A 22,352-nucleotide genomic window follows, 5' to 3' on the forward strand; every position below is an offset into this window, starting at 1 on the left:
AATATGGCGAATGAAGCCCTGCCTACTAGTACAGGAGCCAATCATTGATCGATATACACTGATGATTCTCTGAGGGAGAAACTCGGACCAGACGTGTGGTGTTACGACAGTTTTTGTGGTCAACGAGTGCACTGGAATCTCAGGGAATGCTTGCTTCACAGACATAAAAAATATATCCACATGAAGCTTGAAATTTGTATTTTTAAATGAACCCACTACACTTAAAAACAAACGTTCTTGTTTTTGTAATGTGTGTGAAACTAACGCAGTTACAGTTGGTCCTGTCAAACGCACATCACATGACAGCAACTACTCAAATGCCTAAAAAACTGGTACCAGAAGAACAGCGTATCCAGAGGATGATAATATGTAAGCATGAATACCTGAAGATCCTCCAAGTGTTTCTGGTTAATGTTGTTAGCCTCTACAGTTTGTGCAGTGTTGTTGACGGCTTCATTCATTGCATCTCTCAGGTCCATCAGCTGCTCATTAAACTGCTTCAGTTTGTTTCTGATGTTCTCTGCCACAGCGTCATTATTCCACGTCCGGTTTGCAATCTCATTATTCACACGATCCACCACTACACAGAGACAATAACACCAAAGAACAAGTTCAAATATCATGATTTCATAATATCTTTTTTCTTTAAAGTGACATCAAAATTTTTATTTTAGGTTAAAGGGATAGTTTACACAAAAAAAAAATTAATTCTATCCTCATTTACTATTTACTTAATACACAAATGAAGATATTTAAAAAAATGTTAGAAACCTGTAACCATTAACTTCCATTGTATTTGTTTTCAACCTATGTAAGTCAAGTTGTCAGTTTTCTTTAAAACATCTTTAGTGTTGAACAGAATAAAAAACTCATAAAGGTTTATAACCACTCAATGGTGAGTAAACTCCTTTTTGGGTGAACTATCCCTTTAACTTTGGTTGGTTGTTGTCTTTATTACAGCATTATATTTTCTAAAGGTTTAACAATGAACCAATATATTATAATATGCATTACAAGACATGATAATTATGCATTGTATAATGTTATATAATCTATCTATCTATCTATCTATCTATCTATCTATCTATCTATCTATCTATCTATCTATCTATCTATCTATCTATCGACACCAATTTTACCCCTTTTACGGGGTGTAAGATAAGCCTTTGGTGTCTCCTGAATGTGTCTATAAAGTTTCAGCTTAAAACACCCATTAGATTAATTATTATATAACGTAGAATCTGCCCATTTTGGGTCTGATGCAAATGAGCTGCTTTTCCCTGCCCACTGCTCCAATGTGCGTGTTTGCTTCTCATCATGTGTTATACTCGTACTCGGATGAAGCTGAAGAAGGTCACTAGTTAAAAATACCAAGTTTATTTGATGTATTTGCGGTGAAGTTTATTCAAGCCTTTCTGAAATGAGGATTCTCACACAAATGCTGTTTGCAGTACACACACACACACACACACACACACGTATATGTGCATTTACTGACACCATGTGGCATGTCAAATTTCCATAAAGAGACTTGTTGGGTTTATTTCACACCAATGTGACAGTGGAAACACCATACATACAGAATGTTCTGTCCAAACAGCTTACAAGAGTAGATTATTATCATCGGTGCCCTTTAAAGTAAAAATCTAGTTCTTTTCAAGGTTTTCTAAGCTTTAAGAAATGAAAGTTTATAAAATTACCAGTTAAAGGGGACCTATTATGCACATTTTTACAAGATGTAAAATAAGTCTCTGATGTCCCTAGTGTGTGTATGTGATGTTTGAGCTCAAAATACCAAACAAATAACTTTTTATAACTCTTTGAAACTGCCCCTTTTAGGCTTTGATCCAAATTGTGCCATTTTGGTGACTGTAGCTTTAAATTCAAATGAGATTGTGCTCCATGCCCTCTTTTCAAAAGGAGGAACTACAATCACCTATGTGTCAGCACAGTGACAGATTGAAAACACTAATACGGACGGCTGCTGTACATTCAGGGCCTTTTATGCTAATGAGGGAGAGATCATCACTAATGGGCGGGGCTTTCGCCCTCTGATGACATGTACAAAGGGAGAATGTCAATCAAAGTGTTTTTGCAGACAGTTTTTATTAAGTGTGATAAGAAATAATAGAGTTAAGGAATTTTTACCATTAGATGCTGGCTATATTCAAACACTGTGGGCACACAACTGTGTTTAAACCCATTATGAATTTATTTTTTGTATAATAGGCCCCCTCTAAATGCATGATTGCTCTCTGCTGTTACAGCACTGAACATCTCTAGTAGATGTGTTCTGGTCACTCACATTTGTTGGCCTGGTCCAGCTCATTTTTTGCTATATTCTTTTGGAAGTCAAAGCCCCTGAAGCGCATGTCTCGGAGCATGGACTCCACCTCTGCTATCTTCCTGGCCAGATCCTTCTCATCCATCACCTGAGTCTCGTTCTGCGTTGTCCGATTCACCTGCTGAATAATGTCTGAGCAGATGCACAAATGCCATCACTTGACTGTGGCTGTGATATTTCAAAAATAGTAGCAGGACAATTGTACTGTCAAATTCCCACCCTTCACATCTCTCATGATGCCTTTGATGAATCCAAACAGGTCTTGAGCTCTAGTGTGTGTGGAGTTAATGTTGTCCGCTAAAGCATCTTTTTTCTTTTGTGTGACTGAAGCCTAATAAAGACATGCAAAACAAATAATAATTAATATAGTAATTAATTAAATAGTAAAGTAGTAAACAATGAGTAATATAGATATAGTTGATGTGGTCAAAATGGGCCTTTTATGTTCTCATACCTTCTCTTCTAAGTCTTTAATATCTGAGTCGATGATTTCCAGCTCTCCCTCCAACACACTGGCCCGATTCCTGCTCTTGTCTAGAGTGCTGTTGTAGTTTGTTATTGCATTCTGAGACATGAAATTACAGACAGTTTATTTATATTAATGCACATGACTGAAAGTTAATGCTGAAAGTCTGATAGTGTTTATATCAGAAAGAGACTCACAGCAATGTCCGCAATGGAGGCATTGAGGCGGTTTAGTTGAGTCCAGGCAATGGTGCTGGCGTTGAGGCTGGTCAGCTGATTGGCAACAGACTCATAAAAATGACTGATCCTGTCCAGATCTTCCAGCAGCACCATCACACAGCTGTCACAGGCTGAAAACATAATGCACAGCAATCACCATCTGATGTGTGAATGTTGATGTGTGTGAGTGAGTGAATGGGGGAGTTAATAAATGAGTGAATACATGACTGAATGGGTGAGTTAGCGTGTGAGTGAAAGAGCGAGTGAGTGAATGACTGAATGAATAGGTGAGTTAGTGAATGAAGGAGTTGGCCATTGAGTGAATGAGTGAGTGGATAAGTTAGTGAGTGAGTGAATGATTGAGTGAGTGAATGGGTGAGCTAGTGAACGAGTTACTGAATGAGTGAATGAGTGAGTGAGTGAGTGAGTGGGTGGGTGAGTTAATAAATGTGAGTGAGTGAATGAATAGGTCAGTTAAAGTATGACTGAATGAGTGACTGAATGGATGAGTTAGCGAGTGAGTGAATGAGTGAGTTAGTAAGTGAGTGGGCGAGTTAGTGAGTGGGTGAGATAGTGAGTGAATATATGTAAGTGAGTAAGTGAATGAGTGAATGAATGAGTCAGTGAGTGAGTGAATAGATGATGTAGCGTATGAGTGATTGAGTGACTGAATGGTTAAGTTAGCGAATTAGGGACTGTATAAGTCAGTGAGAGAGTGGGTGGGTGGGTGAGTTAATGAATGTGAATGAGTGAGTGTGTGAGTGAGTGAATGTTTGTGAGTGAGTGAATGGGTAAGCTAGCATATGATTGATTGAGTGACTGGGTGACTGAATGAGTCAGTGAGTGAGTGAGCGAACGGGTGAGTTAGTGTATGTGTGAATGAATGACTGAACAAGTGAGTTAGCGAGTGAGTGAAGGAGTGAGTTAACAAGTAAGTGGGTGAGTTAGTGATTAGATGAGACAGTGAGTGAATATATGTGAGTGAGTGAGTCAGTGAGTGAGTGAGTGAGTGAGTGAGTGAGTGAGTGAGTGAGTGAGTGAGTGAGTGAGCTAGCGTATGACTGATTGAGTGACTGAATGAGTCAGTGAGTAAGTGAGCGAACGGGTGAGTTAGTGTATGAGTGACTGAATGGCTGCGTTAGCGAGTAAGTGAATGAGTGAGTTAGCGAGTTAGTGGGTGAGTTAGTGAGTGGGTGAGATAGTGAGCGAATACATGTGAGTGAGTGAGTGAGTGAGTGAGTGAGCGAGTGAGTAAGCAAGTGAATGGGTGAGTTAGCGAATTAGTGACTGAATGAGTCAGTGAGTGAGTGAGTGGGTGAGTTAATAAATGTCAGTGTGTGAGTGAATGAGTGAGTGAATGGGTGAGTTAGCAAGAGTGAGTAAGTAAGTGATTATGTGATTGACTGAAGTGAACAAGTGAGTGACTAAATGAGTCAATGACTGAGTGAGCAAGTGAATGGGTGAGTTAGAGAATTAGTGACTGAATGAGTCAGTGAGTGAGTGAGCGAACAGGTGAGTTAGTGTATGAGTGAATGAGTGACTAAACAAGCGAGTTAGCGAGTGAGTGAAGGAGTGAGTTAGCAAGTTAGTGGGTGAGTTAGTAATTTGGGTGAGATAGTGAGTGAATATTTGTGAGCGAGTGAGTGAGTGAATGTGTGAGTAAGCGAATGGGTGAGTTAGTGTATGAGTGAATGAGTAACTGAATGGCTGAGTTAGCGAGTGAGCAAATGAGTTAGCGAGGTAGCGAGTGAGTTAGTGAGTGGGTGAGATAGTGAGCAAATACAAGTGAGTGAGTGAGTGAGTGAATGAGTGAGCAAGTGAATGGGTGAGTTAGCGAATTAGTGACTGAATGATTCAGTGAGTGAGCGAGTGGGTGAGTGAGTGAGTAAATGAGTAAATGGGCGAGTTAGCGTGTGACTGATTAAGTGACTAAATGGGCATGTTAGTGAATAAGTGAGTGAATGACTGAGTTAGCAAGTGAATGGGTAAGTTAGAGAATTGGTGACTGAATGAGTCAGTCAGTGAGTAATTGAGTGAGTGAGTGAGTGAGTGAGCGAACAAACATGTGAGTTAGTGTGCGAGTGAAAGAATGACTGAATAAGTGAGTTTGTGAGTGAGTGAAGGAGTAAGTTAGCAAGTTAGTGGGTGAGTTAGTGACTGGGTGAGATAGTGAGTGCATGTGAGTGAGTGAGTGAGTGAGTAAGTAAGTGAACAAGTGAGTTAATGTATGAGTGAATGAGTTACTGAATGGCTGAGTTAGCGAGTGAGAGAATGAGTGAGTTAGTGGGTGAGTTAGTAAGTGGGTGAGATAGTGAGCGGGTGAGATAGTGAGCGAATACATGTGAGTGAGTGAGTGAGTGAGTGAGTGAGTGAGTGAGGAAGTGAATGGGTGAGTTAGCGAATTAGTGACTGAATGAGTCAGTGAGTGAGTGAGTGGGTGAGTTAATGAATGTCAGTGAGTGAGTGAATGAGTGAGTGAGTGAGTGAGTGAGTGAGTGAGTGAATGAATGAATGAAAGAGTGAGTAAGTGAGTAAATTACTGAGTGAGCAAGTGAATGGGTGAGTTAGAGAATTATGAGTCAGTGAGTGAGCGGGTGAGTTAATGAATGTGAGTGAGTGAATTGGTAAGTTATTGTATGAGTGATTGAGTGACTGAATGGGCAAGTTAGCGAATGAGTGACCTACTGGGTCAGTGAGTGAGCGGGTGAGTTAGTGAGTGAGCGAATGGGTGAGTTAGTGAATGAGTGAGTCGGTGAGTAATAAATGTGAGTGAGTGAGTGAATGAATGGGTGAGCTAGAGTATGCATGAACAAGTGACTGAATGGGTGAGTTAGCGAATGAGTTACCTAATGGGTCAGTGAGTGAGCGGGTGAGTTTGTGAGTGAGCGAATGGGTGAGTAAATTAGTAAATGAGTGAGTGAGTTTTTGAGTAAAAGAAAGTGAGAGAGTGAGTGAGAGGGATTTGACTGAATGAGTAACTAGCTGAGTGGATAAATTTGTGAATTAGTGAGTAAAAAAAGGTGAGTGACTCAATGAATTAATTAAAAAAATCTATGAGGAAGTGCATGTATTCACAAATAAACAAGTAAGTGAATGAAGCATGTGCAGTGCAGTGACACAGTACTTACGCTGACAGTGCATATCTGCTCCATTCTGCACAGGGACACTGTGCTGACTGAGACACGTGTCACACTGCTTCCCTGTCAGACCTGTTGTACATCTGCACTCTCCTGTGCGAGGGTCACAGCGACCACCCTTACACTCACATTCTACACACACACACACACACACAAGTCAATAAATGTATCTCATAATTCAACATATTCCCTTGAGCTTAATGTCCGTGTGCCATTTTGACTTACTCCTGCAACCATTAGAACTGTAGTTCCAGTGACCAGGTGCACACTGGTGGCAGTTCGGTCCATTGACACCTGGCTGACAGGAACATGCGCCGTTAACAGGGTCACATGCTTGAACCAACGCGGCTGATGCATCACAGTCACACTTTCTGCAACCAGTGCAGGAATCGAAGCCAAATGTGCCTTGCTAAACAAACAACAACAACAACAAAAAACACTATTACTATCAATCTCTGACACAAACCAATACATAAACAAAACATCCAAGCACACACACCTCACAGCGATCACACCGAGCTCCCACCACACCTGGCTTACAGTGGCACTGCCCAGTATGAGAGTCACAATGTGCAGTGCCACAAGGAGAACAGTTGCATCCTGGGTAATGCACAAGAGAAATAAAATAATTATAAGAACCCTTTAATACAGGACATACTGGCTGATGTTTATACAAGTTGACCTACTGGTGCAGTTCTTTGCAGTGATGGCATCACCATAAAAACCAGGGGCGCAGATTTCACAGTGCGGTCCAGCAGTGTTGTGCATGCAGCTCTGACACTCGCCCGTCAAAGGGTGGCAGTCGCTGAACAACATGTTGGGGTCTGAGTTTCCATTGCAGTTGCACGGCTGGCATGTACTGCCAATCACGACTGGATTGCCATAGTAACCTGGTGCACACCTGCATTAAGAACAAATAAAATAAATTTTAAAAAATTACTAATGTGGCTATAATAATAGTAAGAATAATAATAATAATAATATTCATTTATTTTATTTTCGGCTTGGTCCCTTTATTAATCTGGGGTCGCCACAGCGGAATGAACCACCAACTTATCCAGCATATATACAACTCATAACTGGGAAACATCCATACACACTCATTCACACTCATACACTACGGGCAATTTAGCCTACTCAATTCACCTGTACCACATGTCTTTGGACTGTGAGGGAAACTGGAGCAACTGCAGGAAACCCACGCAAACGCGGGGAGAACATGCAACCTTCAAGCTGTGAGGCGACAGCACTACCTACTGTGCCACCACACCACCCTAATAATTATTTAGTAATAATAAAAAATAATATTAATAGTAATAATATCATGGAACGATATATTTATTATCAAAAACCATTTAGTAAGTTTTAACATTAAACATTTATACTGTAACTCCCAGAATATAGTATGTTTATTAATTTAAAAAAATCTCTTCATGTCATTTTATTTTCATTTTAATTCATGTTTTTATGACAGACAATAATAACATTTATAAAATAATAAGAAAAAAGTTTTACTAATTCTTAATAAATCTTCAGATTATGGCAACAGCCATGTCACTCTGCAGCCTGAGACAGTTACTCACTGAAGCTAAGCAGGGCTGAGCCTGGTCTGTACCTGGATGCGAGACCATGGTAAAAACTAGGTTTCTGTTGGAAGTGGTGTTAATGAGGCCAGCAAGGGGTGCTCATTCACACAAACCTATGGTTTGTGTGAATCCTAATGCCCCAGTACAGTGAAGGGGACACTATATTGTCAGTGAGCACTGCCTTATGGATGAGATGGTAAACTGAGGTCCTGACTCTGTGTGGTCATTGCCTCTACTCATAAAGAGTAAACATTTATACTGTAACTCCCAGAATACTCTCATAAAAAGGAGAGGTGTAACCCCGGTGTCCTGGCCAAATTCCGTCCATCAGCCCTTACCCCGCCTCCTAGTCATCCCCATCCAATGAATTGGATCTATCGTTAGCTCTCCACTGCAGCTATAGTTGGTGTGTGGTGAGTGCATTGGCGCTGTTGTCCTGTCGCGCTGCTGTTGCATCATCCAATTGGATGCTGCACGCTGGGTGGGGGTGGAGTAGAGAGACCCTCCCAACCCTCCCCCCATGCCCCCCCCCTATTAATGATTGTGAAGCACTTTGGGTGTATGGCCACATTACATTGCTGCAATTATTTTTTTATGGCATCTCCATGTAGCTCGAAGTTAAGTGGTCCAGAATGCTGAAACCAAACTTCTCAAAAATAGTCGCAAAATGTCCATGTTACACCCATTCTACATTCTAATTTTAGTATTACATTCTAGTACTTTTATTCTATGAAAATAATTTTAATGTTTACAGAATCCTAAAACTTGATATTCTGCACCCCTATAACTCTACTAAAAGTTTAAGGTCTTGTAATTTTAAGTTGAATGTGCTATATAAACTAAACTAAATTAACTAAACTAAACTAAATTAACTAAACTAAACTAATAATAAAATAAAATATTTGTAAATAATACAACCATATTATAACCATATAATAATTGGATGTTTCGCATCAGGGGGAGGTCAAGCCAGTCTTTCTCCGGTCTCCAAGGCTCTAAATTGATTGTGGATATATATATATATATATAAAAATTTAATAATTGGATGTTTCATATGTTTACCTCTCACACTTGGATCCAGCATAGCCAGGCATGCACAGGCACCGCATATTATTGGGCTTCTCCACACAGCGTATGGCAAAACTGTGAACAAGACCAAATAAACAACATCCTTTACTCTATGACAGAGGCATGTTGAGATATCCAGCCCTGAAATGGATTCATACTGGGGGTAAAAAAAAAATCGAATAAATCAGAAACAAACAAAACAAAAGACTGACTCATGCAGATCATCAAAAGAAAAAGAAGGTTTGAGAACAACATAAAGGGGTCCAGATGATGAAATGAGACCACTGACTTGTTTGAAGCCACTTGCAGAGGGCAGGGGCAGCTGGAACAGGACACCGAGTGGCCATCGACAGTGTTGTTATGATGAAAACCGCCCAGGCACTTCTCACAGTGATTTCCGGCTGTATTATGGCGGCAGTTCTGCACATGAAAAGTTAGACACCCTAATTGAACATTTTCAGTTCCAGCATCCATTCTCTTTCCCAGGATGTTGAATCTACATCAGATTTACGACTTTGTTTATGCTGAGTTTTACTGTACCCACTGGAATGTGCTATAGCAGTATATTGCCCATGTCTACGCCTGTTATGTGATTTATATACTGTATGACTTGAGATGTTTGACTCACCACACATATGCCAGAACCATCCAGACACTGATCCGAGTGACCGTTACAGTTGCAGGGGACACACTTCCCCAGGAAAAGCCCTTTGTTGTCTCTGTAGTACCCTGGAGCACATTGCTGAGAGCAGAAGATAAAATATGTATGAACATTATAGCACTGTTTGAACAACCGCACAAGACCTATTCCAGAATTTAACAGTATTTCTTGATTGCTCATAGTGATGACTTTATTTCGGTATTTCGTATCGCTCCAAAAATAGCTCCATTTAACTTTTATTTTAAGATGTTGATGTTCTTCCAACTGAAGCTGAATATTGAGCAGGGGGTGGGGCTTTCTTTTTGTGCATCATTCTCTCATATCAAACTAAAGGTAAGAGAGGTGTGGTTAAGAATATTGTGGTGAATTGTCAAACTGACGTCAACAGAGAACAGTGTCCAATTTAGGCTTGGGCAATATGGCTGTTCAGGCACCATACCACCACCATATCTCCAGCCCTCCCCAAAACCCCCCATTCTTCACTTGCACTTGCTTGAAGGCGGCATGAACAGACAGAGAAGAATAGTCACTCCAAAAGCATAAGCAAATGGTCAGACTTTGATTGAAGATTACCAGTTCAAACTTTTATTTTCAGTGGCTTAACTTGCACAGATTAATTGTTCACGTGATTTATAACAACCTGCGCTAGCAAAATAATGTTGTACATTTCTGTATGGTCTGATCTGGCAAAATTATTTAGCATTAATTAATTCAGCCATTAACCAAATTTACTTTATGCAAATATGTGAGTTGATGATGACTAGTTTATTCACTTTTTACGCTCCTGACATGTCGCATATCATTAATGGGGACTTAATGAAATATGTTTGCATATACATAAATTCATTGTGTGATTATGTAAACAAACTGTTGAATCAGTTCTTTTCAATTGTCAGAAAAGAACCAGATTGTGGAAAGAATCAAATCTCTTTTTTTGTCTAGAGGTTTGCTGCTGGTTTCACCCAAGCGGCAACCTCCCGCTCCCCATTGTGAAGCCAATACGGAAGTAACTGAAACTGAAATTTATCGACTTGCCTTTTGGCTCCAGAAACTCCAGATGTTCACTGACTGTAAGGCCAAATTAGCCAATTTTACAGCTGATAAAAACATGTTTACAGCCTGGTGCAAAGGATGTTTTTGGTGCATATTACCCTTCATGGCAACTGTGAGGGGGGTGATTTTTTTTTTACACTCATCCGTTTTGTTTATATTAAGTTTCATTAAGTCTGCATAATTAAGGGCGTAGCCACTTGAGTGACAGCTAAGTCTAGTTGCTCGCTGTCTCGTCACCTCAGCTGATTCCGGCTGATTAGCTGCTGAACTCGGCATATACATCATATTTTTGTTTTGTTTCATGTGGCTTTACACAGTCTTTTGTGTGTAAAGCCACATAAATGGTGACAGTTGGCCACGCCTACTGGTAGCTCCATTTGCGCTCTTCAGAAACCTATGGGTGATGTCACGAATACTACGTCCATATCTTACAGTTTATGGGTTCACTGCATTCTTTTCATTTTATGTTCTTGTTACTTTTTATATTTTTATTTTAATATATAAAAGTACAAAAAGATAATGGTATGTAAAACATGTTTTGTAATATATTTGCTAAATATTTGTTTTTTTACAATAAAACATTTAAACAAAAAAATTTTTTAAAGACATTTTAAAGACCATCATGAACGATATTTAAGACCTATATAATAATGTTGGTCTCATTTGTAGTCATACTATATTGAATTACATTTGGACTAGGTAAAAAAAGGTCTATATGAGCACAGGATGTTACAAAATGCATTATTAAGCATAATAGGAGACTTTCCGTTTAGAGAATTTCAAGTTTTAGACAGGAAAATTAAATAATATTTAATTAATTAGACATAATAAATTAAGTCCTGTTTAAAGTTATTTAACTCCTAAAAGACAATACATTAAGGGATAGTTCACACAAAAATAAAATCTCTGCTATCATTTACTTGTTTCAAATTTGTTTGACATTCTTACTTGTGTTAAGCACAGAGGAAGATATTTTGAAAAAGCTAGAAACAGGTAACCATTGACTTCCTTAGTATTTGTTTGTCCTATTATGGAAGTCAGTGGTTACAGTTTTTCAGTTTTCATCAAAATATCTTCAAAAAAGAAACCCATAAAGTTTTGGAACCACTTAAGGATGAGTTGGACGAACTATCTCTTTAGGAGAATTTGAGGATTTGTAATGTAAAATTTTGTTCTTTGCAGAAACCCTGATCTTTTCACTTCAGTATTGAAGACTTCAGTATTGTCCGTAGCATTTTACAATTTTCTACCTTGTTTTTGTCAAAGCACACTACCTGACAGGAGTCTCCTAGATAGTTTCCTGGGCAAAGACAGATTTCAACATTGTTGGCGTGGCGACCAGAGGGCAGGTTTTCGGCCACCTCCAGCACAGCAGCCCTCAGAGACACAGACTGAGCCGACTGAGAGTGAAGTGCTCTGATCTGAAGAGACTCCAGGGCCACCAAAACCATCATCAGCTCCTCACGAGACACTGAATTCCCAGTCTGAGCGTGCCTGAAACTCTCCTGCAATAACAGAGAACACGCTTACATTGAATCAACTTAGCCCTTAAAGACTTTTCACATCATATATATAAACGTACAAATAATTCACTTTGACCATAATCTTGATTTATTTGAATTTACTCACCTCCACCAGGTGGACGATGCCCTCATGGGGGTCTTCAGGAGAGGGATATTCTCTTTCCATGTACACCAGAGTCATCTGATTGCCCTGCACACACACACACAAACAAACAACAAGTCAAGCCAAGTCGAGCTTTATTGTCATTCCGCAACATGTGTGGACATACAGAGGAACAAAATGTTATGTCTCGCAGGACAACGGTGCTACATAAATGAATCATAAATACAAACACAACACTGGACATAAGAATTATTATAAAAAAACCTATGCATAACTAACGTATACTTTAAAATAAAGTAAAATATCATATTATTTACTATTATAATATAATTACGTCGACGCAGTGGCGCAGTAGGTAGTGCTGTCGCCTCACAGCAAGAAGGTCGCCGGTTCGAGCCTCGGCTGGGTCAGTTGGTGTTTCTGTGTGGAGTTTGCATGTTCTTCCTGCATTTGCGTGGGTTTCCTCCGGGTGCTCCGGTTTTCCCCCACAGTCCAAAGACATGCAGTACAGGTGAATTGGGTAGGCTAAATTCTCCGTAGTGTATGAGTGTGGGTGAGTGTGTATGGATGTTTCCCAGAGATGGGTTGCAGCTGGAAGGGCATCCGCTGCGTAAAACATGTGGATAAGTTGGCGGTTCATTCTGCTGTGGGGACCCCGGATTAATAAAGCGAGTAAGCGTAAAAGAAAATGAATGTATAAATATTATTATTAATAATATTATTTTATACTATAAATACTATACACATAAGACAGGCTATAAAAATACTTTTCCATTAGTGGGCCACCAAAAGCCACAGCATCTGGATGTGCCACCATCTTGGAGTAGAATGGAATACACAAATATTTTTGATCAGGCCGAACTTCAGCCTCAAGTAAAGATTTTACAGAAAGTCTACAACACAGTTCATCAATCAGCAAATCACAGCATGGCTCCAGACCACAACAAAACATCTATTTTTATATTAATACAGTTTTAGTGAAACAGTGTGTCAAAACAATGGAGGGCTTGTTTTACACTATTTATTACAGTTGAAATTTTCCCAGTTATTTATCTGTTTTAGTGGTTAAAGGAAGCTTTAGTAATCATAAAGCATGTCTAAATAATTCAAATTATGAAAAATATTCAATTTAACATAATTTTTTAAAGAATTTTTGGGATATCTGTGTGTTTTTAAATTATTTTTATTTAGTGTTAATAAAACTACTAAAATAGGAATGGATGTATTTGTGTATGTCTCTCTCTCTCTCTCTCTCTCTCTCTCTCTCTCTCTCTCTCTCTCTCTCTCTCTCTCTCTCTCTCCTCTCTCCTCTCTCTCTCTCCTCTCTCCTCCCCTCTCTCTCCTCTCTCTCTCTCTCCTCTCTCTCTCTCTCTCTCTCTCCCTCTCTCTCTCTCTCTCTCTCTCTCTCTCTCTCTCCTCTCTCTCTCTCTCTCTCAGGATTGTGGGTAGTGGGAGGAGTTTCAGGGGTTTGGAACACGCTTTTGAGAGTTTGTTTCACTAACTTATTAATTACCATATATATTTTTTTGTTTTTCGCATTTTGTTTTTTCTAAGAGTTAATAGCATAGTCTTAAATTGTATTATAGTTGCTGTTTTTTTTGCCGACCAAGGTCGGTAAACTCCGACAATGGGGTCAAGCGAGGATTTCTCGCTTTTGACGCTCAAACATGGATTTAAATGCATTTCTGATGATTCCATATCTGTGGAGGATGTGTTGGTTGCAGTCAGCGAAAAGGTTGGTGGACAGAACATTAAATCAGCTTCTAGAATGAATAAAGCAGTTGTTGTTTTTCTCACTGAAGTCAGAATAGTTGATGATCTCATTGAAAGTGGAATCACAATCAATGATACTTTTGTGCCGGTAATGCCGCTGTCGAGCCCAGCAAAAAAAATTGTACTATCAAACGTACCTCCGTTCATTAAGAATGAAGCCATTCAAAGAGTACTCGAAAGATACGGAAAGCTAACAGCCCCGATCAAAATGATCCCGTTAGGCTTGAAAAACCCAAATATCAAGCACGTTATGTCTTTTCGAAGGTATACGTACATGATATTGAACGCGCAACAGGATCCGCTTAATCTGGCCGTAAAAATCACAAACGATGGTAAAGATTACACAATTTTCATTACGTCAGATCACATGCGGTGTTTTCTGTGCGGAGAACAGGGTCATGTCAGGCAAACATGCCCTAATAAACAGAATGACAGACCATCTCAATCACAAATAACTGACCAAATTGTAAACCGAGTAAACGAGCACTCTGATGAAGTTCAAACACCACCTGTAGATCAAACTAATACAAACAGTAATGACGAAAGCACTGATATGTCTGATCGACAAACTGGCGGTGAAGAAGGAACTATACAAATAAATAGAGATGACACATTATTAGAAAGAAAACAAGTGAGGAAAGAGAATAATGATGATGAGGATGATGAAGATGAGGTAGTGGAAGAAAACCTCATTCACATGTCTGCTATGAGCTCAGAATGTGCTTATTCTGACAATGACTCCGAAAATGATCTAGAGAGTCTAGGGAGTTTGTCAGATGAAGAGAACACTGACAAAACAGAAATATCCTCTTCAAAACTGTATACAGTGAAGCAAATAAGTGATTTTCTTGACAGTACCAAGGGAGCTCGTAAACCACAGATCGAAGCTTTTTTTCCAGATTTGAAGCGTTTTTTTTGCGTCTTGCAAAATGGCAATGGAAAAGCAACTTTTGAAGAATTGAGTAGACAGAAACGATATCGCCTTAAGAAAATTATGACTAAAGTGAAAAGTATGACAAAAATAAGTAAATATGATTAAACAGCACAAAAGAAACTAAAAATATATAGCTAAGTTTTTTAGTAGAATACACTATGACATCCTTAAATTTTGGAACTTTAAATATTAATGGATGTCGTAGTGCGGAAAAAAGTATTTCTTTAATTGATTTTATAAGCTTAAAAAAACTGAATGTCATTTTCCTGCAAGAAACACACACAGATATGGAAAATCAGACACAATGGCTACGAGAGTGGAGTGGTAAAGTTTTCCTTAGTCATGGAACAAATGTCAGTGCTGGAGTAGCCATTCTTATTTCTGCAGATTTGCAATTTCAAGATCATAAAATAACAGAAATTATACCTGGTAGATTGCAAATGTTAGATATCAAGATATATGATTTAAGCTTTTCACTAATTAATGTTTATGCTCCAAATGATGGCTTAGGAAGAGTGACTTTTTTTAAAAAATTGCAAGATGTTATTTCAGATATTCCAAATAATAGAATAATTTTTATAGCCGGTGATTTTAATTGCACTCTTGATTATACTATGGATAGAAACCATGTTGAGCCTCATTTATTATCAGCAAAGACTCTCAAAAACGTAGTCCAATATCATAAATTAGTCGATCTTTGGAGAGAAACTTTTCCAAATGATAAACAATATACATGGTTAAAAATAAATAATAATGTTATTTCTGGTGCACGACTTGATAGAATATATGTCCAAATGGGAAATAGAAATAGATTTTTTAATAGTCGCATTTTACCAACATGTTTTTCTGATCACTATCTTGTAGCAGTAACTATGTCTATAACACAAAGCACAGCCCAGAATAACTATTGGCGATTTAATAATAGCCTGTTGCAAGACACTTCTTTTAGGCAATTTTTAAATATTTTCTGGAAAGAGTGGAGAGAGAGACAACCACAGTATAAAACTTTGAGCCAGTGGTGGGACATTGGCAAAGCACAGATTCAGATTTTCTGCCAACAATATACAAGAAATCGAAAAGCTGATATAAAAGAAAAAGTTAATTTCTTAGAACAACAAATTCTCAAGTTGAGCAGCTCCTTTGGTCCAGATGAAGATGGAGAGACTGTGAAGATACTTAAAAAATACAATTTAGTCTTAAAAAACTTGCATGAAGAAAGGAGTCATAATGCATATGTACGAGGAAAAATTTTACATCTAAATAGTATGGACTCATCAACAACTTTCTTTTTTTCCCTGGAAAAGAAAATGTCAGAAAGAAAAGATATAAAGTATCTTAAATTAACAAATGGAAAGGAAATGCATGAAAAAAAGGAAATAAATCTCCAAGTTCTACGGTTTTATGAAGATTTGTACACTGCACAACCTTGTAACCCTGAAGCAGTTGATCAGCTATTAGAAGGACTTCCACAACTTGGAGAAGATGAGAAAGCTAAACTGGAAAAAACTCTGTCCCTCCAAGAGTTAGACAAAGCTGTTCAACAACAATCTCCAGGAAAAGCACCAGGATTAGATGGACTAACATCCGAGTTTTATAAAGCCTTCTGGCCAATTATCAGACAAGATTTATATGCTGTGTTACTTGAGTGTTTTAAATTGGGAACTCTGCCTCTCAGCTGTAGAAGAGCTGTGGTGACTCTTTTACCCAAGAAAGGAGATCTTGGTCTATTAAAAAACTGGCGACCAATCTCATTATTAGGAACGGATTATAAAATATTATCTAAAGTGTTGACCAATCGTCTTAAGGACACTCTAACATCAATTATTCACAAAGATCAATCGTATTGCCTTCCAAAACGATCAATTTTTGACAATCTTTTTCTTGTGCGAGATATGTTATATTTAACTGACTTGCACAAACTGGATCTTGGCCTAGTGTGTCTGGACCAAGAAAAGGTCTTTGACAAAGTGGACCACAAATACTTATTTACAGCACTCGAGAGGTTTGGCTTTGGAAAACAGATTATCTTATGGATAAGTCTTTTGTATAAAGATGTCTACAGCATGTTGAAAATCAACGGAATTTTGACAAGACCCTTTCCAGTACAGAGAGGAGTAAGACAAGGCTGTAGTTTATCTGGTCTCTTGTATGCAATCTCTATTGAACCATTATTGAAGATGTTGAGAGAGAAGTTACAAGGTCTAATTTTTCCATCTTCGAACTCTCTGTCTATACCAACAGTAAAACTGACAGCCTATGCTGACGACATTACAGTGATTATCAGATCAGAAGAGGATGTCGCAAATCTACTGTCTTGTCTCAACTTATTTCAAAACGCATCTTCTGCACAGGTTAATTGGGGAAAGACTAATACCCTGCTACTTGGCTCTTGGTCAGACCGGATTCCACCAAAGCTTCCACATCAGTGTCTCTGGAACAAAGAAGGTGTCAAAATACTTGGACTGTTCTTTGGTACTGAAAAATTTATGGAAAAGAATTGGGAAGGACTTATTGAGAAAATCACTGGAAAGTTACATAGATGGAAATGGATTCAAGCACAACTCTCTTATAGAGGCAGAGTTTTAGTAGTGAACAATCTTGCTGCTTCAATGTTATGGCATCGATTGACAGTGCTGGACCCTCCTAAAGATTTTTTGTTAAAACTTCAAAAAGCTTTTGTGGACTTCTTTTGGTATGGACATCATTGGCTGCCATCCGGAGTACTTTCTCTTCCTGTTAATGAAGGTGGTCAAGGTTTAATTCATTTAGTCTCCAAAGTTAATGCAATGAGACTACAGACTGCCCAAAAATTGCTTTATTCTTCGGGCTCAATACCGTGGGTCAGTCTTGCTCTTGAAATTTTACGGAAAAAAAAACATGATGGGGTTTGATAAACAAATGTTTTTAATTTCAGAGAATAGTTTGAAAGAAAAGACTGATATAAAGTTTTATGGATCTGTGTTCAAAGCTTGGAACTTTTTTAAAATAGAGCAGAGGACACATTATGGGCTTAATGAACCACTTTTTCATAATCCATGGTTGTATAAAAAGATCAATATGTCAAAGAAAGACATTGACAACTTTGCTTCTGCAGGAATAACTAGAGTTGGAAATTTGTTGAATTTATCAGAAAGAAAGTGGTGTTCAGCACAGGAAATCACCAGGAAAGTTAAAAGTAGATCAGAAAGAATAGTGGGAAATATTGTGAAAAATTTAAAAATTTCTTTTCCTCAATCCTTATCAGATTATATATCTGAATCCATGTCAAATAACTTCACGGAAGTCCTTTTTCCAGAAATGCATGTAGCGCCAAAAATAGAACAGTTTGAAAATAATAATTATGATGATGTTAACTTGCTTCTATCTTTTAAAAGTGAAAAAAGTCTTAATTTTTCTACAACAAATAAGCGAGTTTTATATAATATTTGTGTAAAGTTTTTCTTTACCAGACAGTTAAAAGGAAGAAAAGATACAAAATGGAGATCTTTGTTGTCTGAATCTGAAATTATTTCGCCCTCTTGGCGTTTATTATACAAAAACCCTCTACCAAAAAGGTCTGGTGATTTGCAATGGCGAATCTTGCACTGTTCTTTGCCAACAAGAATGTTTTTGTTTAAATGCAATTTTTCAGATTCTTTTGTCTGTCCTGTGTGTAATAAACCTGATGACGTTTTTCACGTTTTTTATGAATGCTGTAAACTATTGCCACTTTTTAATATGCTTAAAAGGATTTTTAGCAGGTTAGGTCTTAATTTTACAAATACAATGTTCATTTATGGTCATAAGTACTCTTTTAATAAAAAAGAGATTTGTACTTTTTCCAACTTTATGATTGGCCAGGCAAAATTAGCTATCTGGAAGGCATACAGAGCTGACTTGGAAGATCAGAAAGTTAATGTAATTAATTTGTTCAAAGCTTTTGTAGAATCAAGAATTCGTTTAGAATATGAATATTATCAAATGAACAGTGATGAATTAGTTTTTGAAAAAAAATGGTGTATTAACAAAGGTCTTGTATTTATGGAAGACAATAACATTTTTTTTGACTGGGAATAAGATAAAGCTTTTGAGTTTATAAATGAAATGTTTTAATTGTACATATTGTAAAATAAATAGCTTTTTAAAAGTCAAAAAAAGTCTCTCTCTCTCTCTATATATATATATATATATATATATATATATATATATATATATATATGTTTTTTTTTCCCTTACCGGTTATATGTTCCTAAAAAAATCTGTAAAAATTAAGTATAAAAAAAACTACAAGTTGATTAACCATTTTGAATTGTGAACATATATTTTGCAGCCAAAACTACTAAAATAATGATAATAATAATAAATAATAAAACAATAAAGTACTAAATAAAAAACAATTATAACAATTTTGCTTTAGGAAGTGTATATTGTTGTACAGTAGAAACTATTGACTTAAACTACACCACACTTTTATTTTGACAGGTTGTTGTGATGACACTTTAGTTGCTGTGTGTATATGATATGATAATAGTTTTAGTCACATAAAATGGTAAAACATTTATGAAGTGACTCAGAAATGCTCTTGAGATGAAGTTCATGTGTGGAATATTTAAATATTTGGGGTGATTTTTTTACAATTAAAATATGTTTTGTGCTCACATCTTGGCTGATTTAGGCCTGTTATGAATAAATAAAAATTACACAAAAAAAAAAGAAAAAAAAAAAGCAATAGCCAGCAAGCGCTTGTCGTGCGATTTGCTGGATTATCATGAAAATGATTCATTCAAATGACTGATTCATTTAAAGTGATGTTTTTTATGAAAGAATCAATGATTCTCTGCCTTAAACTTATTTTTGTTGAAAACAGAAGCCAGTGCTTACCACAGGTTTGAAATATACTGGCGGTGGTAGCCGGATTGAAACACACCTTTTACCCACATAACATAAATAGTTAATTATATGAGACAAAAAAAACATGATTATTAAAAATATTTTTATTTAATATATATATAGAAAAAAGAAATAAAAAAGAAAAAATTCTAATAATAAGAATAAAACCTGTAGAATATTTAAATGAAAAAAATTAGTTGATTAACCATTTCGAATTGTGAACTACTATTTTGCAGCCAATTTAGATGTAATTTCATCCTCTCCAAATATTGAGTAAAGTTTTTCTGAGCCGTTTTAAATTAAAGAATTAATTATTTAATGTTTCTCTCGCGACTGTGCTCATACAATTAACGGCAACTTTAGAAAGCGAAAGCAAAAATCTAATCCCGTACAGTGTAGTAGATTTAGAAACCCCAGCCGGACACAAAAAAGCATGCCTCTTTGGGTCTGCAGAGCACATGAGGCTGTCTGTGGGAGTGTTGACAGTTCACGTGCACACAGAATGAGCAGTATCAAACGGGTAAATGAGAGATTTTGTCTGCTTAATCGGTCGCAGATATTTGATTATATAGGGCAGATACAAAAAGTGTAAAAGCATGATATTAATATTAAAAAAATATATATAGATGTCACTAAATCTAATTGGGCAGCCGTTAATACACCTAGGCGGCCTGCCCAAGTAAAGTCTATGTGTGGGAAGCACTGGAAGCTATTGTGTTTCAAAAATATAACTTTGAATTTCATTCATTCATTTTCCTTCGGTTTAGTCCTTTATTTATTATGGTTCACCACAGCGGAATTAACTATTCCGGCACATGTTTTACACAGCAGATGCCATTCCAGCCGCTGTTATTTATTTAGAATAAATTAAAAACTAAACTTGTTAAATTGTTAAACTGATACCTTGAGTATAATGTCTGGCCGAATGGTTTCGACCATCAGGAAAGCATCACCTCGCATCGTCTGGGTATGTAAACGGTAGCGCAGATAACCTCCATATGACGACACCTACATATGAGAAAAATAACACAAAATCAGGTCAAAACAAGCATTTCTAAAACACCAAAAGCCTTGTCAAAATTCAGCTCAGTCTGTGTTTAATCTGACATTCTGCATCAACATTTAGCACCAGTCCAAACAAGGTGTGTGTGAGTTATTAGATCGTACTATTTGTCTGACCCTTATGTTTCCTGCAGCTCTAATGTGAGCTATCTGGTGGAGATTCAGCTCAGCTGTCCATCTGGCCCCGTACTGTCTAACCACAGCTAACCCATAAGCTTGGCTGAAGCCTATGTCCCAGCAGCTGCCATGACATCATAATAAGACCAGTCTAGATGTACAGTAGACAAGCAGAGCGCAGAAATGCGTGAATGTGGACTCACTTTATCGCCGAGGTAAGCCTGAGGAGCGAGCCAATGAAGGTCCTGTGAGACATCAGGCACATCGCTCAGATCGGCCTCCACTAGATCCTGATCCAGATATGTGGACACAGGCACTTCCTGTCTGTCACTTCTCATCAGCACCCAGCCTGCCATGTCCATAATCTGTGCAGGTCAAAGAATAAATACGAGTAAATCTGTATTGCAGTCAGCGATTACACTGGCCTATTTTTACAAGAATGCAACAAAAAGTTGAGTGAAGGGAATGATTTTCAAATTTGAAGTTCAACGGTGATACTATAAATGCTTTGATTGACTCAGTGAAAGATTCAGAACGTCTGAGTCTTTTTAAATGATTCATTAAAGGAACAAGCTCACAAAGGTCATCTGTATGCTAATACGACTATGCATGTTTGTATTAGCATATAGTCTGTGATGACAACTTACAAGAAGAAGGAAGGAAGTAAGATATGATTGCTGTAAAATTGTACTTTGGCTTGAGATTCAGTGCTTAGGAAACATTTGCAGGACTATGACAAAAGCATCACAAACATCAGTAACCACAGTGGCTCACTATCTTTTTTCCAGACAACCTTTATTTGAGCATTCAAAATTCTTAATGAACCTTAAAAAACCCTAGCAGACAATTCAAACAAGTTTAAAATATGTTGTTTTTAATAATAGCAGGTAACGGTTTAAAATAATGGTCCTTTGTTAGTTAATGTATTTACTAACATTAACTAGGTATGAATAATCTCGCAAAGAATTTGTTAATCATAATTCAGCATTAACTAATGCATTATTGAAATCCATAGGTTTGCTTGTTAACATTATTTAATGCACTGTGTGTTCACATGAACTAACGTTAATTACGTTAAATAACATTAACTAACGTTAACAAAATCAAATTAACACTGTAATAGATGTATTGCTAATTCTTTGTTCATGTTAGTAAATACATTAACTGATGGACCATTATTTTAAAGTGTTACCAAATAGCCCCAACTGTGTAAAGAATAAAATAATACAATTAACAATGATGGCCAGATTATAAATGAACAAATGTTGGTTTAAATGTGTTCTACTGAGATATTTACTATGTTTATTTTTGTTTTATTTTTGCAACACAGCATAAAAGCTGTGTGTGAACAAAAAAAAACACCAAAAACTACAAGCTGTCTGAATGAAAATATAAATCCACATTTTGACAGGAGGTAGTGCTCATGCTAAAAAGGTAA

General features: G+C 37.3%; 1 protein-coding gene across 1 annotated transcript in view; it reads right to left on the reverse strand.

The window, feature by feature from the left end:
* lama5 (laminin, alpha 5) overlaps positions 1-22,352 on the reverse strand; it is a 176,182-nt gene that overhangs the window by 41,049 nt on the left and 112,781 nt on the right. The window contains 16 exon segments of the mRNA XM_056448715.1: positions 384-580; positions 2,306-2,476; positions 2,564-2,675; positions 2,799-2,909; positions 3,008-3,159; positions 6,157-6,297; positions 6,391-6,574; positions 6,665-6,765; positions 6,852-7,066; positions 8,814-8,894; positions 9,109-9,239; positions 9,448-9,561; positions 11,808-12,038; positions 12,163-12,246; positions 20,639-20,743; positions 21,118-21,279. Of these exon segments, the coding sequence (XP_056304690.1) occupies positions 384-580; positions 2,306-2,476; positions 2,564-2,675; positions 2,799-2,909; positions 3,008-3,159; positions 6,157-6,297; positions 6,391-6,574; positions 6,665-6,765; positions 6,852-7,066; positions 8,814-8,894; positions 9,109-9,239; positions 9,448-9,561; positions 11,808-12,038; positions 12,163-12,246; positions 20,639-20,743; positions 21,118-21,279 (2,292 nt within the window).

Source organism: Danio aesculapii, chromosome 23 (assembly GCF_903798145.1).
Source record: "Danio aesculapii chromosome 23, fDanAes4.1, whole genome shotgun sequence".
Classification (NCBI taxonomy): domain Eukaryota; kingdom Metazoa; phylum Chordata; class Actinopteri; order Cypriniformes; family Danionidae; genus Danio; species Danio aesculapii.